This window comes from Panicum virgatum, chromosome 4N (genome assembly GCF_016808335.1).
Source record: "Panicum virgatum strain AP13 chromosome 4N, P.virgatum_v5, whole genome shotgun sequence".
Taxonomy (NCBI): Eukaryota; Viridiplantae; Streptophyta; class Magnoliopsida; order Poales; family Poaceae; genus Panicum; species Panicum virgatum.
The window spans coordinates 45,656,638-45,676,964 of record NC_053148.1 but is presented as its reverse complement, the minus strand read 5'-3'; the positions used below and the strand labels follow the sequence as shown (position 1 = coordinate 45,676,964).

Genomic DNA, 20,327 nt, shown 5'->3' with positions numbered 1-20,327 from the left:
GGTCACCATCCATAATGACGATCGCATCGCTGGAGACTTTATTTATTCCGGTCCCGTTTGAAATCCGGAAGAAAAACAATCGTATTTCAAAAGATTTTTTTCCTCGATGTATTTGGATGGGGGTAAATATCTATTGAAAATGGGCGCCACCGCATTTCAGTTTCGATGGGGAATTACTGCATTCTTCAGGGACGTAACGGCAAAAGCACCACCCAAGAAGGAGCGATTTCAAATTGGCCCATCGCACAGTGGCCCCTCCAATAAAAGTCCCTTCCCATCCCTCTCCTCCCCCCTTCACGCTCACTCCGCCTCCCCCAAACCTCCCAAACCCCACCGCCTCGCCGGAACCCTAGCCCCCCTCCCGCCGCCCCGCCCCCCGATCCGCCGCCATGAGGGAGATCCTGCACATCCAGGGCGGCCAGTGTGGCAACCAGATCGGGGCCAAGTTCTGGGAGGTGATCTGCGACGAGCACGGCATCGACCACACCGGCAAGTACGCGGGCGACTCCGACCTCCAGCTCGAGCGCATCAACGTCTACTACAACGAGGCCAGCGGCGGCCGGTTCGTCCCGCGCGCCGTGCTCATGGACCTCGAGCCTGGCACCATGGACTCGGTGCGCTCGGGGCCCTACGGCCAGATCTTCCGCCCCGACAACTTCGTCTTCGGCCAGTCCGGCGCCGGGAACAACTGGGCCAAGGGCCACTACACCGAGGGCGCGGAGCTCATCGACTCGGTGCTCGACGTCGTCCGCAAGGAGGCCGAGAACTGCGACTGCCTCCAAGGTACGTGTATATCCCACCGGATCTGATGTTTCCCCCCTTTTCCTTTCGGTTTGTGGAGCCGCGTGCCTTCTGGATCTAGGGTTTATGCGACACTGCGCATGTTCCGAGCTAGTAGATCTGAACTTTAGGGCCTAGATCTAAGCGGTTCATGAGATTTTCGAGGAATTGAGCGGTTAATTCCTGGCCATTTTTGTAGGATACTTGTAGTCCTTGAGTGGTGGTTCGATTATTGTTACCAGGCTTTTAGTATTTAACTAGCATTTCCTCCTTACTGCAGGGTTCCAGGTCTGCCACTCGCTGGGTGGAGGCACTGGCTCAGGAATGGGCACCCTGCTCATCTCCAAGATCAGGGAGGAGTACCCGGACCGGATGATGCTGACGTTCTCTGTCTTCCCATCGCCTAAAGTGTCTGATACTGTGGTGGAGCCCTACAACGCCACTCTCTCCGTGCACCAGCTTGTTGAGAACGCGGATGAGTGCATGGTGCTCGACAATGAGGCTCTCTATGACATCTGCTTCCGCACCCTGAAGCTTGCAACACCAACCTGTGAGTGTTAAATGCTCTTCAGCTTTATGTTGTTCAAAATGTTTAGAAGTTCCATTTTGCATTTCTGTCCTATCTGCTTATGTTGTTGATCCTTAGGTGGCATGTTCACAGTAGAAAATTTTGCTTGCATATTCTGCAAATTGCTGATGCAATGACGTCTTTCATGCCTTGTGCTGATATCCTGTTATTAATTATTGTATGGGCAGTGACTCACAGGAGTGTTACAATTTTACTCTGTACTCTTTTTTTTTTTTGCCTGGAAGGCAGCATATGTAGAATACTTGTTAATTGTGCTTGTAAACCTGCTTATCTTGTTTATTTCCAGTCCACATTTTTTCCCCTTTGTATTCTACTTGTTATATACATGTTAACACCCAATTACTAAGCTGTTTATCTTGAATAGTATCTCTGCATGTACTATTTGGAGGGGTTGATTTTTTACTTCATGTTTAATGGTCTTTTAGTTGATATTGTCAATCTTATAAGCCAAAAATTGCATGCCACTGTCATAATCTGCTTCTTGTTTTTGTACATGCATGTGTTTTGCTGATCTAGTTGGCATTTCATTTAACCTTGTCTTTGTTGTGCAGTTGGTGATCTCAACCACCTTATCTCCGCAACCATGAGTGGTGTCACATGCTGCCTGCGCTTCCCTGGTCAGCTGAATTCTGATCTCCGGAAGCTTGCAGTCAACCTGATCCCCTTCCCACGCCTCCACTTCTTCATGGTCGGATTCGCTCCACTGACTTCAAGAGGCTCACAGCAGTACCGTGCCCTCACGGTGCCCGAGCTGACCCAGCAGATGTGGGACTCCAAGAACATGATGTGTGCTGCTGACCCTCGCCACGGCCGCTACCTCACCGCATCCGCCATGTTCCGTGGGAAGATGAGCACAAAGGAAGTCGACGAGCAGATGCTCAACGTGCAGAACAAGAACTCATCGTACTTTGTGGAGTGGATCCCCAACAATGTCAAGTCTAGCGTGTGCGACATCCCACCCAAGGGCCTGAAGATGGCATCCACATTCATCGGCAACTCGACATCCATCCAGGAGATGTTCCGCCGCGTGAGTGAGCAGTTCACGGCCATGTTCAGGAGGAAGGCCTTCTTGCACTGGTACACGGGTGAGGGCATGGATGAGATGGAATTCACCGAGGCTGAGAGCAACATGAACGATCTGGTGGCTGAGTACCAGCAGTACCAGGATGCCACGGCGGAGGACGAAGAGGAGTATGAGGAGGAGGAAGAAGAGGTTGCTGCCTAAGCCACCTTCCTGAGTACTTTCTCCAGATGTGACATCGCTTGTATCGCTGATGCTTTCTGTTAGCCATTACGTCGATTGAGGTGCTTGTGGTGATGTTAGGTTATAGGTGGGTGGTTATTGCTTATGTATGCGAGGTTGCTGTGACAAAACTGCATTTCTTTGTGTTCTGGTTGCTCAAGCTGTTGTTAGTTATTACTATGAGGTAGTAGCATAACTGATTATTGTTATATCCTTATGCTGCACTACAAGTGTTATATGCAGTAGTAGAATTCATCAGTTATATATCCCGTGGTGCATTGGCAGTTTGTTCAAGCTTTAGACTCTCTAAGTTTTGAACCATCTTCAATTTACTTGCACACGTTACTCATTTGGACGGTGAATATACTTATTTCTCTGCCAATAAATGCTATTTGATGGCAATACGGCATTCTCTACCATTCTGACAAAATCGAACAACGGAGTAACGAGTTGCAAGAATGTAATGATAATTGGTGCCGAGTTGCAAGAATGTAATGATAATTGGTGCCGTCGCCATTAGAAGTTAACAAAAGGCGACAGCTAGGCTCTGTTTGGATGTGGTTTTACAAAACTATAGTATCAAGAAACTGTAGTTTTAAAAGCCAAAGACATGCAAAACTACTGTTTAGAAAAAAGAGGTCTAGGGTGGAGTTTTTAAAACTCCAAAAGACTACAATTTTGATTGTGCTACGGTTTTTAAACCATAAAGTTTGTTGCATCCAAACACCCATGAGCTTTTAAAAACCAAAGTATTTTGTAAAACCGTGGTATTTATTCAATACTCCAAAAATACTTTGTATCCAAACAGCGCCTTAGACAGTTTGGTTGAAGCAGAGAACGGAAGGACGGGCTGTGATGGATTTTTTTTGTGATACCAGCTCTTTATATTCTCAGGAATCATGAATGTCATGCCGCAACACCCAACCTCAAATAATCACCATGAATGAATACAAACAATGTACTCTCTTTTCTCTCTTACGCCCATAAAGAATGTAATGAACAATTGAATATCGAATCCACACGACCAACCAATTCACTCCTCAGCATAGGAGCGGAGCTCAGCACATCTCACGCGGCCTCCAAAGAATTCGGCTGCAGGTTTCGCTCGAGCATCAGCACTTCTTGGCGAAGGGGCTCTTGGCCTTGTGCCTGAACAGCACCTTCTTCGAACAGCACCTTCTTCTTCTTGTGCGAGGTGTTCTCGACGGTGAGCACCACCTTGCCAGGCTCGCCGGCGCGGAACGAGTTGCGGACCGCCTCCTCGCCGGCCCCCATCTTCTTGCCCTTCCTGACGATGATGGTGTAGGAGCCCTCGTCGGCCGGCACAAACTCCTTGTAGTTCACCTCCCAGCCCAGCACCATGTCAGGGTGGCATCCGCCTGAGATATCAAAACCAAACCAACTCGTGTCAGAACATCTCTGCATCATGGTCTGAATTGTTTGAAGAAATTTCTTACGGTACCTCAGTAGCTTCAATCTCAATGGTCTCGGTGGAGCTTCCCTTGACAGTGAGCTCTGTGACTTCGCCGTCATCGGCGGAGAATTCAGCGTCGTCGTCGCGTTTCAGGCCGCCGTACTTCACCGGGATGGCCTCGATCGGAATGTACCTTCAGAAAGGCGAATAATTTTTGTCAAAATTTGTCCAAGATTACACACAGCTATATTGCTTCTTGCAAGACTGGCAACAGGATATTTCCACAAATTCTGCTGATTCTTACTTGAGGAGGGTCTCGGTGACCTTGGACGGGCGAGCAATGACGAACTTGCTCTTGGTCCGCTGCGTCAGGAACGGGTTGAACAGGGTGCTGAACGCGTAGTACCAGAACGGCACGTTGATCAAGATCTGCAGGTTAAATCATACACAGAAAAAGGTAAATCACACGCATCGGCCAAGAATTCTGAGAAGAAATCCCTTTTGGTGATGGTACTCACGTTTCTTGCGACGAGCTCGGGGTAGTTGTCCTGGAACAGGTCGAGCACCTGCTTGACGGCGATGCGGAAGTCCTTGGCCGGCCCCGGCGAGTTCTTGAGGTCGGTCACCTGCAGCAGCGACGCGGCGCCGCCGGGCTTGAAGTCCAGCTCCGCGACGTGGCGCTCCATGGCGCGCACCCGCCACCGGAGGAACCGCGCCTTGCCTTCCTCGGTGCCGAGCGCCTTCTTGTACACGGCGTCGTCGGCGAAGACCCCGAGCGCGTTGTAGCACACCGGGTGGCCCTCGCGGTCCGCGCCGTCGAGGTAGCACGCGCCCGCGAGCTCCTCGGGGAGATCGGCATCGGCGGCGGGGTTGAAGCCGCTCCAGTCCCTGCGCCAGCGGAGGGTGCGGCGGAGCATCTCGAATGCGGCGCCGGCCTTGAAGTCACGCGCGCGGAGGAACTTGAGGAGCACGACGTCGGTGGCCTCGTCGCCCTTGCTCGGGAGCAGCGGCACGCCCCACAGGGCGATGTCCTTGTCCACGACGACGGCCGCCGCCGTCTCCGCTGCTTTCTCCTCCGCCGCCGCAGCATCCTTCTCGGCCTCGCCAGCTTCCTCCTTCTTGCCTTCCTCCTGCTCCATCCCCTTCTCAGCCTCTTCCTTGCTTTCTTCCTCCTCTTCCTTGCCCTCGGCCTCGGCCTCCTTCTTGCCGTCGTCCTCCTCCTTCTTCTCCACGGGTTCGGGCTCCTTCCCTTCCTCCTCTTTCTTCTCCTCAGGCGCCTTCTCAGCCTTCTTCTTGGCCTCCCCCTTCTCCTTCACCTCCGGCTTGCCGTCATCGAACAGCTTGCCCTCCAGGATGGCGGCTTCGACCTTGTCGCGGAGCTCGGCGAGCGCCTTCCGCTCGCTCTCCTTGAGGTCATCCAGGAAGTTGCTCTCCTCCCTGAACGACGCGTTCTTGGTGACCGTGGCCGCCTCCTTGGCCTCCTCCCACCTTGGCGCTCACCTCCTTCACCGGCGCCACCGCCACAGCCTCGCCGCCGTTCCCGGACACAGCCTCCACGGCCATGGCGCTCACACAACACCGAACACAAGAACTCGGCAGGAGGCAGGTGTGCAGATCCCCAAGTAATCAATGAAGGCGGCGGCGGCGGCGGAGAGAGAGAAAGGAGTGAAGAGCAGAGGGAAGAAACGGCTATATAGGCCTTGTTTGGCATGCTAGTGCACGCTATGAATAGTAAATTTTGACCGCTAATTACGGTGTCAAACAAAGCCAGTTTACAAAACCAACTTCAGAACCCCTGCGCTAGTGACCCTGAAGAATCTAATGAGGTCTTTGACCGCGCGATTAGAGGATGGTTACTGTAGCACCACTATAGCAAATTATCGATTAATTACCGTCATTAAATTCGTCGCGAAAAGTTACACCCATGCCTAAAAAAGTTTTGCAAATAGACTTCATTTAGTGCTTCATGCATGCGAGATTTTTTTTTCGGGATTTGTGCGTGCTAGAATCCTAGCGTTGCCAAACAAGGCCATAGTGAGGGGGCAACGGCGCAACGGCTACGGCGGGGGCGGCCAATGGGGTGGCGACAGGTAGGCAGGTAGGGAGCCGTTGGGTCGGTCCGTTGGGCTCGTGGGGCCCATGGGCTGCGGTGCACGGCAAGCTAACCACCCAACCTGCCAACGGCTAGCTGCCTGGCTTGTTAGCTTGCTTTGTACTAGTGGCTACAAAGGCTAAAGAGAGCAGAGATGGCCTGTGCTGTGCAGCAGCTGTGATGGCATATGCAAGGCTGTTCTCCCCTTTTTTGGGGGGCCTGAACGTTAATCTGACAGCTTGGTCTTTGACTGGACAGCTATGCAGCACAGGACAAAGTCATATGTTCACAACATAGTGTGCAATTATGCAGGATTTACAAGCTGGCCAAGGCAAGGAGGTGGTCTGGCTTGGCAAAGAACAAGTGCAGATTGGCCACACCACACAGCTGCAACAGATGTAGGTTAAAGGTAGTTAGGTACTCCCTCTGTCCTAAATTATTAGTCACTTTGTTTTTAAAATATATCAATTTTGCTATGTATCTAAACATGATATATATCTAGACACATAGCAAAACAAATGTATCTAGAAAAACCAAAATAACTAATAATTTAGGACAAAAGAACAGAGCAAATCAATTGACCAGGTGGTGCCTATGTGAGTGGCAAACCACTGCCAGTCACAGCCTCCTAGCTTTTGCCCTCATGTCCAGCAGCTGGTTGGCAAGCACCGACAGCTCTGAACAGTTTTTTTTTGGAAGTAAAGACAGCTCTAGGGCAAAAAGGAACCATTGATCTGAGATTTTGGAAGCATTCATTCATGGTTTCAGCTGCACAGCACAGCAGGCACAGCGCAGTTCCAGAAACAGATTGACAGTGGAGCTGGCCGATTTAAAATGCTTAGCACATGGTTGATAGATTGCTTTCCATGTGCCTGGTCGAAGAAACAAGAGCAACACCTGATTTCACAATTCTGGCACATTAAATATAGTTTCCCTGGTCAGGTGTATATAAGTGTGAACAGAGATCAACAGATGCCCTCCCATCTGCTACAGTTTTTGGAAAGCCCTACAAGATGACCCTAGCCGCTAAAAATCTACCCAACTGCTCATAGAGCTAGCGCCTGGTGTGGCAATTAATTACATAGAAGCTTACTATACACCACCCCGCCAATGTCTTGTATCCATCCAAGGGAGGTTAACCTCCAACCCCATCCGCAGCAGGAAGCAGGATTTCCAACCCAATTCAGGAGTGCCATATCTATCGCGAAAGAACTAGAGATCAGTTACCTATGTGTGAGGTGGACAGTGGACAGTGAACATAGCTGCAACAGGCCATCCCCAGAAACAATGGTGCAATCTCACTTGCGTCAAATGATACCAGTGAGTAGAGAAAAACACCAAAAACATGTCTATTTCTTCTGTGCCGCCGAATGAACGCAGGATGAAGGATTATGGCGTGCTACCATGCCAGGCAGTTAGTCTTCAGCAGAAGGCTGACCTAAAAGAGACAGTCTTGACCATCAACCGAGTCAGCTGTTTCAACATGCGGAAATGGCATCTCATTTGCCACATTGTCCTTCATACTCTTCACATAGCTGTTCTTTTGCTTTTGTACTGCCGTTGCGGCTGCTATGGTGGCTTTACCAGCATCCTTGAATTCACCAGTAACCCTGTAGGAAAACAAATGTTAAATTTGGCGATTCGCTTAGCCTAGTTGAAGATTTAGTAAAGTATAGAAACCAAAAGGTAAAGAAAATCCATGCTCAGGAAACTTAAATATTTTTTTAAAAAAGGACACACCGGTCATATGTCAAAAAAGCATCTCCTATTTGCCCAATCACTTTGTTCCGCACCTTCCTCACACAAACCTATAATAACAGTCCAGATGATAGAACGGAGAGCTAGGCATATCATTAAATTTCAACAGAAATAAGATAATATACAGAATCAGATTGAAGTAAGGATAAGCAAATGTAACCTGCACAACATCAAGAGGGCCTGCATTCTTATCCCTGTTTCTGTGGATGACAATTCCATTGTCACATTTGTTTATGAAATGTGCGCTTCCACTGATGTCATACATATTCGGTGGGCCACCATTCCAGTTATGGAGCTAGCAGAGAACATGAACTCCAAATAAGACCTCATTTTGCGACCAAGACTGAAAACTGATTATGTACAATTTAATTACCTGTCTAGGATGGGCAACAAACCATACATGACACGAATGGTGCTGAGCAAAGCGCTTAATCTTGGTAAGAATCTGGCTGACATACTCTGTCTCCGTTCTGTTAATGACATAAGTTAGTGACTTGCCAAGCATATATAAATACTATGTCGCACATGAATAACAATGATCAGAAAATCTAATGGACATCATGCTTTAAGAGAGGCAACAATGAAATGCATACTGGTTTGAGGGGCGCTGATGGTCAAGTTCATTGTAAGGATCAATCACAAGACCGCGCACTCCATGTCTTAGCACTGCAGCTTTCGCAAGGTCAAGAACCCAATTAATAGACGGAAGGCTATCATCTTCACACCTGTAGTAAGAAACATATGAATACGAAGATGCATATCATCATTCAGGAAAGACCTGATTGGAGATAAGGTAAATTCCAGTAAAGTAGGAGAAACTCGAGAAAGTTTCACATCTGCAATCAAATTTGATAAATACCGGATAAGATGAAAAGTTTCATTCAACCATTGTTTTCCTATTTCAAATTCGTCAGGAGTCATTCGCTCTGCAGACGCACCATACCTGCGCTAACAAAAACAAATATTGCTTGACCAACTCAACATAGATCCTAACCAAATAAGCACAATGAAACTTCGAATGATCCTCTGAGATAAACTCAAATAGGGGACACAACTGCAGACAACTTACCTAGCATCAAAGAATGGTTTCTTAATGCGCTTCTCTAAGAGTTTCCTAGCATGCTCCCTGACCTAAACACCAAAAGCTCCGTTATTGAAAGTTTCCAATCAGATTATTTACCTGGCATTGAATATTAAAAATGGCTTGCCTTGTTTTCCATTGAGCACAGAACAAATTTCCACCCACATTCTTTGTTTATATTGCACAACAATGCATCTATCCACTCACTCTTACCAGAATTTGGTACTCCTGTTACTATAGTCAACTCCCCAGGCACAACCTGAAAAGGGGGGGAACAAATAGGACAACATGACAAATTGCTGGTGATGAATGACAAACTGCAATTACAATCCCAACATCCTCCACGGTACTATAGGCCATATATTCTGTGCTTACTAACCATGCAATGCAAGTCATATTGTTCAGGTGATACTTATGGCTCACGAGTCACGAAGAAAAGGATGAGGGACTTTGTTGAATTTTAACCGGATAAACATTTCAACTTCTATAGGGTCAATAAAGCAAACAGATTGCCAAATTCAATCTCAGTCAGAGCAAAGGACCTTCTGCGATGAAATTCACAAAATATTGTGATCTTAAAATAAAGAAGCAAGCAAACTTCTGATTGAGAACCAACCCCCAACTTCAAGAATAAGGAACAATGGAATGCCACTAAGGCTCTGTTTGGACGTCCATATTGGAGGGCATGGCATTGAATTGGGTTCAATACAAAATTGGCCATGATATTGAAATGGGCATAATTTGAATTCTATTGTTTGGATGACCATGATATCGGATTTTGGAATCCTAATAAGCAGTCCAATGCAATTCATGTTTGGACGTAAAAAACATGGAATTGAAAGAGCAGGCCATAAGGACGACGTTGGCGACGAGAAGAGAAGGCGCCGTCGCCCCTCTCACCTCCCAACCTTCCAGTCCTCGGCGTCCCATGACTCCACCGACAGGGAGGCAGAGGGGCGCCGGCAGAGAGGCGGAGGGCACAAGGTGACGTGGGGACACGGCAGAGGCATGGAGGGGCTAGGCGACGCATCTTTGCGCCGGCGGCCAGCAAAGCGCTATCCAGCCCGCCATAGGGGTGGAGTGACGGGGCGGCATGCAGTCAGCGAGAAGCGCTGCGCCCTGCGTTAGTGGAGGGCTAGACGATGCAGGGATGCACCACACTGCGTGGCCGGCGAAACGCTGCCCGCCTGGCCGGTGGAGGGGCGGAGCGAAGGAGTGGCGCAGGGACACACCCACGCCACCGACACCGGTGGATGGGCGGGCCGACAGGGGAGCAGGAGTGGGACGTCGTAGGCAAAGAGACGAAGAGATGCGGGAGGGAGTGATTCAGCCGTATACGGAGGGTGAGGGGTCGGAATCGTGGGAGAAGGGGCAGCGGTGTGCCCAATACCGCTCAGTATTGGAGGAGGTTTCCAATGTCAATTCCTAGTTCATCCAAACAGCAGATATTGGATGCATCCAATAACAATTCCGAATTCTGGGCTTCAATACCTATATCCAAACGGGGTGTAAAAGTTACCTTGTAAAGGTCATCCATAGATTTCCATCCAGTACGAATACCGAGCTCATCCCCACTGATTCCAAGATAGTAATTATCAATCTCAGCGAAGAAATCTTTGAATGCGAAAAGGCCTCTTATAGGATACAATTCCGCATCTTCTATAACCTTTCTCAATGCTTGTGGACCTAAAAACATCAGTACCTGTAGATCAAAAGATGTGTTACAAGGGATGATTACATAGTGACAAAAGGAATTTTGACAAATTTTCAGGTACTGATTCATGAATACGTCAAATGAGACCATGTGTTCTATGACAATTAACAAACCTCATTTGCATCTTTGCAAGTATCTGTCTCATTCTTCTTTGGCCATTTGACTCTCCAACATCTGATTGCATCAAATAAGATAGGAAAAAGAAAATGAAAAAAATGTTGCAGAATCATTGGTACATATTTGTCACAAAGGTTAATGCTTGCTGATGCACAAACCTTTCTTTACCAAGTCGACGAGCAAGTTCTTCAGCCAGAGCCTGGCCTGGAGGATCAGCATCAGTTGCTAGTATTATCCTAGATGCCTATTCCCATGTGCCAGAAAAAAAAGTCAGTAAAGTGATACCTGTGCATTTCAGAAAATAAGTTTATAACTGATTGAATTCTGAAGAAAACTCCCACCGAGTCAAGATAGTCTTTGCAGTTCCACAGATATTGATACTTCTTATCCTAGCTTTACAGAGAACATAAGCAGACGTTAGATCACAGATCAAACTACTGTCTGACACTGCTAGATAAGCAAATATAGGTTGTCGATAGAGATTTACTTTGACCAATACCAGAAAATAGTTCCTAACCTGGTCTCTGTCTGGGATTTTAATGGATACTTTTGGTGGTGCACCATCTGGTACGCTGACGCAATTACGGTAGCCAGCTTCATCCATCGACAGCTTATCAATTTCACCCTCAACCTAAAATGCCAAACAAAAAAGGCAATCAAAATTATGAACATGGAATCAAATGGGTTGAATAAATTTTTCTGGGCAAAATGTCACTGTAAATCCAATTGGAGGTCATGAACATACAATGATAATATCTTGTGCGCGCTTTATATCATCTAGACCATAAAAAATTTTCTCCGTGTTTGCCTCCTGACACATAAGAAAAATGCATATTGGTAATAATATAGCAAAACTCATACATTGAAAAGAGGAAGAGGACCACAAACCTGTGAAAATTTCTTATCCACTTCCCTGTATTTGCAGCCAACAACGACACCATCACGTCTATAGGTGAAAGCAATGGATATCTGCAAATGAGATGGCATGCTTATAAATCATAATCCTATTGCAACAGATGATGCGTCCAAAGTAGAACTGCCGCAACAGTAGAGCTATACCTTATTCTTCCATTGACGTTGCATTACTTTATTCCTTCGAAGTGTTTCGGCGGATATCCTTCTCTCAGAAAAGTATGTTACAAGCTGCCAAAGCATTTTGTAGAACGATAATGTACAAATGTTTTCATTAGTATACATCAACTCAAAAGTAAAAGAAAAATAGCTTCTGGGTTTTAGTTTTATTTTCATGGTTTATGAAACACCTATTCTGGTCATATATAAGTAGCAGTTCCCAATTACCTCATCACAAAGTGGCTCAAGGTTGAGGTCCACTTCACTGATTTTTCTGTAAACCTTATTTGCTGCCTTGTTAGGTTCAACCTCTTGATCCGTTTCACTTTCTATGCCAGTTTTTGCTTGTGGTACCTTGGGAACTCCATCAGGCTGCAGAGGAAATGAGAGAGAGAGAGAGAGATTATTGTGATTTCTTACTCCATTTTTTTTTCATTTGTTTGGTGTACGCACCTGGATAAAACCTCTCCAACCACATTTCGATCTAAAACAATTCCATGATGCGTTCATACTGAAGACATGACATACAATGGACATCAGGAGACAGGCAGCCCCTGAAGTGTATAACTTAAGAAACAACTATGACCAACACAATCAGATATTGAGATGTGATATGTGACAACTCACCCATCCATTCGGATGTAGACACTGAGGCTCAACTCCTCAGTAGATCCACCATTGCACTAGCGAACAGAAGGAAAGTCATACATCATCATTTGTCACTAAAAAGCTCAAGGTCCAAATACAATGGATCGCTAAAAAGAAATTATACAGCCATGTTGCGTGTGGGTTAACATTTTATCTTGCATCAAAACAATTTCAATGTACAACTTAGCGATGGTCGCTTTTGAGGAACAATTTCTTATACTCCTTCATTATACCATAAATCATAACATTGCTAGGTTTTAAAGCTACATATAGTTCATGAAAGGAAAGTCAAATGGAAGCAGCACAATAAGGTTGCAAAAAAATGCATCATACCTTCGGGCACATCGTACGCTGAAAATTTCCAAGCTTCCACTGCTTGGGATTAATACCCTCGTTTTTCAACATCTGAACGAGCTGCCCAAGTCTCCCCTCAGAAGCAGCCTCGTAGTTGTTCGCCGAATGAACTGTTATGTCAAAAAGACATGACGTCAATTAAAACCGAATATGCATCTGCAGCCAATTGTTATAACCAGCAGGAAAATAATTAAACGGACAAAAGGTATGAGCAGCCTATGTAGACGATGTTAGCACCAAAACTGCTGGAACATTGAAATTTGGTGGCATAGTCAGTGCGTACCACCAATTAGCTTAATATACCCAACGCCATTTAACTTACATTTCTAATAACATCCGAAAAGAAAACAAGGTGCGCTGAGTTATTCTGCCACAATTCTTATACCGACTAGTCACATTATCAGCAGTACTTTTCGAGTGCGAGCTCTATAGGGACCATAAGGATTAAGGACACAACACTTCGGAGCTATTTAGATGTCGAAGATATAACAATAGGCAGCTAATTTAGTTTAGTTGAACATATCAGACGTGCAAATTAGCATCGTTCCCCAGGTGCTCAGCTCCCAGTCCAAAGTTCACTCCGTACTTAAGTTCCTTTCAAAAACAAAATTCCGTACTTAAGAAAATAGCACCAACACAGAGCAGTGAGCGTTCCAGAGAGGCGGAGCGCGTTTACCGTTCCTGGAGCGCACAGTGACGGGTCCCGCGAGGCGCGCGTCCGGGGCGCTCCGCACGCAGCAGGCCACCTCAGCCCGCCTGGGGACGCGGTCCCCCGGGAAGGAGTGGAGCAGCCGGATGCGGTGGCCCCCCGCGGCCGCCGCGGCGGGGAGGCGGCGGCGCGCAGCGAGGAGGAGGCCCGAGTCCCCGCCGGCCGCGGCGGCGGAGGAGGAGGAGGAGGCGGAGGCGGCCATAAGGAGCAGCGAGTGCAGGGACGGCCGCGGGGGCATCACGGGGGGCCGCGGCTAGGGTCTTGGCGGCCTTGCTTGCTGGTCAAGCGCGGGGGCGCGGGCGCATGGGGTGGAGCGGGAGCAGAGGAGGGGGCAAGGCGGAAGGGGTTTGGGGTGGGGGTCTTGGGGACGAAGCAAAAAAGAGAGGAGCAGAGCCGAGGATTTTCGGATGGGGTGGGAGGGGTTTAGGGTTTTGGACATCGGCCGGCCGCCGCGCGTGCGATGTTCCTGTTCCCGGGGGTGCCTTACAGGTGGGCCCCAGAGATTGTAGGAACTGAGGTGTGGGATAATTTGAAAAGATGGACGCTTGTTCATGCTTGTGTAGAGGAAAAAATGCAATGGAGAATGTTTTTGTTGTTTTTTTTCTGTGCGAGGCAGGATGTTTTTGAATGTAGCGAGAAAAAAAAGTTTCTGAAAACTACTTCATCCGTCCCACAAAGAGTGTTCGTTTAGAAAATTTCAGCACATTACTAGTAGTGAGGCCAGCCTCAATGCATAATTTTATGGCATAATTATCAAAATTGGAAATTAGGTAAATGTGGTGAGTTTTATAGCAATAAAACTCTTCTTTTATCTCATGAAACTCTCTCATTCTCTCTCCTTGCCATATCAGCAAAATTGATGATGTGGTATAGAATTTAATATCATGAAACTCTACATGAAATCTCCATTGAGACTGGATTGAGAAATGACATTATTACTCCTAATTAATTACAGCAGTTGTGATTGAAAACCCTAATATTTATTTGTTCCTAGGATTCTTAATAAGTGTTCATGCATTGGAAACAAATAAATAGCATCTACTCCCTCTGCCCCAAAATAAGTGTCGCTTGGGAATTATGTTTGCCTCACAAATATGTTTCCTGACCTGGCACTTAGAGCTTGTTTGGCAAGGCTCCGGCTCCTCCAAAAACTGCTCCGACTCCGGCTCATCTGGTGCAGTGCCTTCTCTAAAGAAACTGGAGCCGTTTTGGAAAACGTTTGGTAAAATAGCTTCACCTGTTGGATTGAGGTTGTCAAATGGGAGGAGCCACTTGGAGCCACGAAAATGTGGCTCCACCTCCCCAGTGGAAGCCGAAAGGGGCTCCAGGTGCGGCATCTTGTCTGAAGCTGCTCCATCTTGAACCGTTTGGTAGAGCTCCGGCTAGAGTCATTTTTGAAGCTGGATTTTGAAGCTATGTCAAACAGTGCCTTATTTAGGAATGGAGGGAATACATAAGTATTTAACTGGTTATGTACCTTTCTCCATATAATAACTCTTTGGTACTTAGCATTGCTTTAACTAGATAAATTTATTGTAGTCTAGCCGAACATATTTTGTAGGATAAAATTTAAATGCTTAACGAACACATTTTGTAGGATAAAATTTAAATACTTAACGAACACACTTTACGAGACGGATGAAGTATTAACTAAAATCCGGAACTTAAGCAAGTTGTGTGGCCAAGTCTGAAATAGGATTGGTCTCTCTCTCCAAATGCTCATCGTTTTGAGCAAGCGCCAGACCCCCAAACAGAGAGCCCCACAGGCGCGCAGCGAGGAGGAGGCCGGAGTCCCTGCCGGCCGCGGCCGCGGCGGCGGAGGTGGCCGTGAGGAGCAGCGAGTGGAGAGACGGTCACGGGGCATCACGGCCTCACGGGTAGGAGTGGTAATGGACTATGGTCTTAGTGGCCTCTTCACAGTTCAATAAGGTCTTTAAAAATTTTAGTTCAAAATTACATAAGATTAGAACCAGATTTTTTTAAGACCCGGTCCTTAAATTTTCTAATTCAAAATATTAAACCCTTTACCGCCCCTACTCACGGAGCCGCGGCACCGGTCTCGGCACCGGTCTCGGCGACCTGGCTGGCTGGTCAGGCGAAGGGGCGCGGGCGCATGCTGCGGAGCGGGAAGCCGGAAGCGGGTCTTGGGGAAGAAGCAAAAGGAGAGGAGCAGAGCTGAGGATTTTCGGATTGGGTGGGGAGGGGTTTAGGGTTAGTATTTTACCGTCTTGTCATTATCCCGGCGACTGAACATTAACATGGACACGTCCTTCAGCCATCGCCACCGTGCGCTGCCACCACGTGAGGTAGGGGCAACAGACATACGTTTTCCTCTCGCTCATTTGTTTCACTGACCCAGTCTATTGACTTCGTCAAACAGATTGTGACAGGGAGAGATAAAAGGTCGAGAAATGCGATGAAAAGTAACAGAGGCAAAGGAACACTGCACTGTCAACGTCGATGTTTATGAACGACAAAAAAACCCTCCGTCAGCAAAGACAAAAGAAAGACTTCGTTGTAGTGGAAATGGTAGCTGAGGATGACATAGCAATAAATCTATGGTACAATAAGTTCTCCTATCACAAATGTATACAAGTACATATAGATTTATGGCGTTCAAGCCAAGCTTGTCTAACTTTGATTATAGCTATTATCATAATTAATATATATTTATCAACTTTGATATGGCAATATAAGTTTTCTAAAGGTTTCTAATGAATATACTAATATCAGTTTTTTGTTGTCAATCTTTATAAAAGGTTGGGTTTTAATGATCAAAAGTTTAGATTTACTTGCAAAGAACTGCAAAAAAAATCACACACAATAGAAAATTAGCTCTTACTTTTCAAAAAGAAAATTAGTTGTTCGTTGCCTTAAGTTTAAAGATTGGTTTCTTAAAGGTTAAGTCAGCTCATCTATATAAAGATGGGATTGTATCTCTTTTAAGCAAGCAATGAAACAATGAACAAAAATCAATTCCCAAGTCCCCCAAAAATCTAATCTCTCTCCACGCCGACTTTGCCCGGCCATCTTCCTGGCAATGGTTATCCTCCCTATCCCCAAATGAACTAAGGTTCATAACAAAACTACAGCTTAAAAAACACAGAAACCTGAAGGCGAGCACCAATCTCACTGATGCTAAAAGTGCCATCCCACCATAGATACCGTGTGATTACCATTACTACTGTTACTCAATTTTCCATCAAGTTTTTCATGCACCTGAGACACACACGCTTGATCCTTCATCTGTACAGGCTGCACCAGGTGCTGCACAAATTTACAAAATTTGAAAATAAAATCAGCTGATTGAGGGATCAAATTAGCCCTTGATGAATGCTTGTTTCTCACTAACTAAACAGCAGTAACTTATTATTCACAGCAATATCTGTACAAACTTACTAAGATAATATGCCCTTAAATTTAGCACTGATATTGCCATCCATTTGGATATTGTTAAGTAACATTGACAGATGATATCTATTGAATGAAAATGAATAAAGATAGGGACAACACATTAGGAGTGTTTAAGCTCATCAAAGTAATTTCTTCTTAATAACATCTCCTACTGCATATCTTCCTGGCCTAGGCTAATAAGCTGTCAGAACCCTACCGTCCAAATCAACTTGGTTTGCTATCACATTGCAATATTCCACTATCACAAATTGCTAGTTGTTGAGTCTGTCGTCCAATTTTGATGCTAGTAACTAAACTATTACTCATTCTGAATATTGCAAAACCAAACTCCGAGCAAGATTGTACCTGGAGTGCAGAAGCTCATGTAAGGAATGGCAGTGTAGATGTTTTTGCCGCTGCAGACCTTCTTCACCTCATAGGTCTTTAGATCAATTGTGAGGAGCATGAGACCTACCCTTAGGAAAATCACATCAGTCCCATCAGCGAAGCCAACCACATTAGCCCAGGTGAAGAAGGCATCAGCTGGGAGCAGCGTCTCAAGCTCAATGGCTCTGTTATTGTGTGCATCCTGCATCTACCTCAGGGCCAGCCTTCCTCCAAAGGCAGAGTTTGCATTCTTGTAAGGTGGCTAATGCTAGCCCACCATCGAGCACGACATGTCGCCAGACGCCAGATGCAGAATGTTTGTGGCACTCCAATTACAGACACCTCGTGCGATTCCAGATCATACTTCAGGAGTGATTTCCTGATCAGGAACCCAAAGTAGAGTGCGTTCCCCACGAGCACACTGGGCATCAAGACGACAAAGTCCAGGGGCAGCTCTGTGCTGATCGGCTCGCTCCAGGTACCAGCATCGGACGAGTAGGTGCAGATGAACGCCTCCCCAGAACCACCAGAGCCCACATACACCACGACTCCACGAGGAATGGTCCCCAATGCAATCGAGGTGGTCCCAGGTGCTGCCGACGGCGCAGAGGATCGCCGCCGTCCAGCTGTAGGTGTACCGCCGGAGATCGGGGACGGGCAGCTGCAGCGCGTCGTTGGCGATGGGGTCCCAGACCACGAGGGCGTCCTCTGAGCTGTGGAGGAGTACGCGGCCGTGGCGGGCGTCGAGCGGGCGGAAGCCGTCGAGGTCCGCGTCCGGCGAGCAGAAGGCGGCCGTGGCGACGAAACCGGCCGTGCTGGCGTCCTCCGAGTCGTCCGCGATGTTGCAGAGGAACCCCAGCATGGGCGGCGCGCGGTGTAGCTAGCGGAACCTGCGGCGGAAGAGGGGGTCCGAGACGAGGCGGCGCCAGCGCTTGCAGACGAGGGAGGCGCGGACGAGGAGCGCGCGCTCGTGCGGAGGGAACCGGAGGAGGATCTCCTCCTCGAGCTCCTCCATCAGCGCCGGCGGCGGCGGCGTGGTGGTGGGTAGCGGCGGGCGCGAGGGTTTGGTCGGTCCGTCGGCGAGCAGACGAGTGAATCGACCCAAGGCCCAGCCAAGCCAGGTTGAGTGGCGGCTCTGGTTGACTGGTTGGGCCTCCTCCTTGAGCTCCTCCATCGTCGTCGTCGGCGGTGCCATGGCTGGTTGCGGCGCGAGGGTGTTTTTTATTTATTTATTTTGATTCATACCATTGTAATTTTTGTTCACTTCCCACAAAAATGTCACTAAATACGTATGGAGATGACTTAGACCTAGCTGCAGGTGTATATGAATACGTATACTTCATTGCAGCCTCTTTTCTCTATCAATGACATGCGGGTCCCACTTGTCATCTTCTTCTTTCTTCTCTTTTCATTTTCCATTTGCTGAGTCGCGTTCACTGTCGGGAATCTCGAGCTAGAAGGCTCGCCGGCGGCGTGAGGAAAGTTGGCGGAAAGCTAGAGGGGGTCAAGACGAACCTGTAGAGGGGCTTGGTTGGGGTTGGGATGGCCCGTGGTGGCGGCGCCACGGGTACAGGCGGCTGGCGGCGGCGCGTCGGTGAGGCAGGGAGAGGGTGGCCGAGCTTGGGAGCTTCACTGGAGCGAGAGTAAGCTTGTGGGCTCCTCGATTTGGGGAGGGAGAGGGCGGTGGCGCGGGGCGCTGTGGAGGCCGTGGGCGGCGGCGCCATTGGCGCGACAGCGAGCTCCGCTCGTGGCCGTGGAGGGCGGAGTAGAGGCCAAAGAGCTTCACGGGGGCGAGGCAGACCCGTTCCGGGGCTCGGCTCTGAAGGAGGATGGCCAGAGGTGGGGGTGCAATGTGCCGCCGTGCAGCGCACAGGCGCTACCGCGGCTCAGGGAGGCGGGGCGAGCACCAGCATGGTCAGGCGGAGCTGGGGCGCGTGACCCGCGTGGCCGGCAAGGCCGGCGCGGCGCAGGTAGCGGCGGCGGCGTTCGTGCGCGAGCAGGGAAGGCCAGCATAGTCTGGGCGGCAGCGGTGGGCTCGACTCGTGACCGTGGCGGCCATGTCTCGGAGCTCGCGCGAGAGGGAGAGGCGAGGGAGTGAGTGAGAGAGACGACGCCGTGGAAGATGGTAAGAGGAGGAAAAAAAGATGACAAGTGGGACTTGCACGTCGGTGATAAAGGAGAGAGACTGCAATGAAGTATATGTATTCACATACACTTGCAGTTGGGTCCAAGTCATCTCCATATATATTTAGTGGTATTTTTGTGGGAAGTGAAGAATTGTAATGGTATGTTTCAAAATATGCGAATTGTAATGGTGTTTCTTCAAAGTTCAAAAATTATAATGGTATGAATCAAAATAACTTTTTTTTATATCGGCGCGAGGGTGTTTGGTCGGCGGCTCGGCCGCCGCGGGCGCGATGTTCCCGGTCCCGTAGTGCCTTACAGGTGGGCCCCAGAGATCATTTTTTCAAAATAACCCCCAGAGATAGTGTGTGAGAAAATTTGAAAAGATGGACACTTGTTCATGGTTCTGTAGAGGAAAATGCAATGGAGAATGTTGTTTTTTTTTTCTGTCTGTACGAGGCAGAGTGTTTGAATGTGACGAGAAAAAAAGGGTTTCCGGAAACTCTGTCACGATGCACTGAGTTCGTGATTAGATTTATGCGTACATAGTATAACTACAACGTTAGATAAATAAAAGCAAAACTAATAATTTAGTCAATGTAATCTTAAGCTAATGTAATAGCCAACCCATATAATCGTTAACTGCACCTTTAATATTTAATTTATCTTTCTTCTTACATTCTCGTTTATTGTAGTCCGTGTTACAGCCGTCTCTTATATCGCACTTCTCTTCTCTCTCTTCCCTTCTCATTCCCTCCAATTCATCGTAAATATGATGTGGCATTACATTTAACCAGTCTACATCATTTTATAATACTTGCTCTAAATGAAACAATCTGTCGCACGAGGTTCC

General features: G+C 47.7%; 3 protein-coding genes and 1 pseudogene across 5 annotated transcripts; 1 reads left to right on the top strand and 3 right to left on the bottom strand.

The window, feature by feature from the left end:
• Positions 1-263: 263 nt before the first annotated feature.
• Positions 264-2,906, top strand: LOC120671635 (tubulin beta-1 chain). The gene is made up of 3 exons (XM_039952028.1): positions 264-783; positions 1,061-1,330; positions 1,921-2,906. Exons 1-3 carry the CDS (start codon positions 390-392, stop codon positions 2,592-2,594), a joined length of 1,338 nt encoding a protein of 445 aa, XP_039807962.1. The 5' UTR covers positions 264-389; the 3' UTR covers positions 2,595-2,906.
• Positions 2,907-3,465: 559 nt separating this feature from the next.
• LOC120671636 lies at positions 3,466-5,698 on the bottom strand (annotated as a pseudogene).
• Positions 5,699-7,005: 1,307 nt separating this feature from the next.
• Positions 7,006-13,935, bottom strand: LOC120671634 (twinkle homolog protein, chloroplastic/mitochondrial-like). 3 transcript variants are annotated; one of them, XM_039952026.1, is made up of 21 exons: positions 13,538-13,931; positions 12,841-12,971; positions 12,487-12,542; positions 12,313-12,370; positions 12,088-12,231; positions 11,848-11,931; positions 11,677-11,757; positions 11,534-11,599; positions 11,306-11,419; positions 11,130-11,177; positions 10,947-11,032; positions 10,785-10,845; positions 10,477-10,659; positions 9,085-9,216; positions 8,946-9,007; positions 8,736-8,819; positions 8,470-8,601; positions 8,250-8,346; positions 8,037-8,171; positions 7,859-7,926; positions 7,006-7,728 (listed from the first exon to the last, which is right to left on the bottom strand). In XM_039952026.1, exons 1-21 carry the CDS (start codon positions 13,806-13,808, stop codon positions 7,557-7,559), a joined length of 2,265 nt encoding a protein of 754 aa, XP_039807960.1. In that variant the 5' UTR covers positions 13,809-13,931; the 3' UTR covers positions 7,006-7,556. The 3 variants fall into 3 exon arrangements, 2 of the variants coding, with proteins under 2 accessions (XP_039807960.1, XP_039807961.1); XM_039952027.1 differs by lacking the exon at positions 8,736-8,819 and having other exon boundaries at positions 13,538-13,932; XR_005673735.1 differs by lacking the exons at positions 7,006-7,728; positions 7,859-7,926; positions 8,037-8,171; positions 8,250-8,346 and having other exon boundaries at positions 8,736-8,824; positions 13,538-13,935.
• Positions 13,936-16,475: 2,540 nt separating this feature from the next.
• Positions 16,476-18,521, bottom strand: LOC120670746. The gene is made up of 2 exons (XM_039950893.1): positions 17,330-18,521; positions 16,476-16,837 (listed from the first exon to the last, which is right to left on the bottom strand). Exon 1 carries the CDS (start codon positions 18,210-18,212, stop codon positions 17,709-17,711), a length of 504 nt encoding a protein of 167 aa, XP_039806827.1. The 5' UTR covers positions 18,213-18,521; the 3' UTR covers positions 16,476-16,837; positions 17,330-17,708.
• Positions 18,522-20,327: the final 1,806 nt, after the last annotated feature.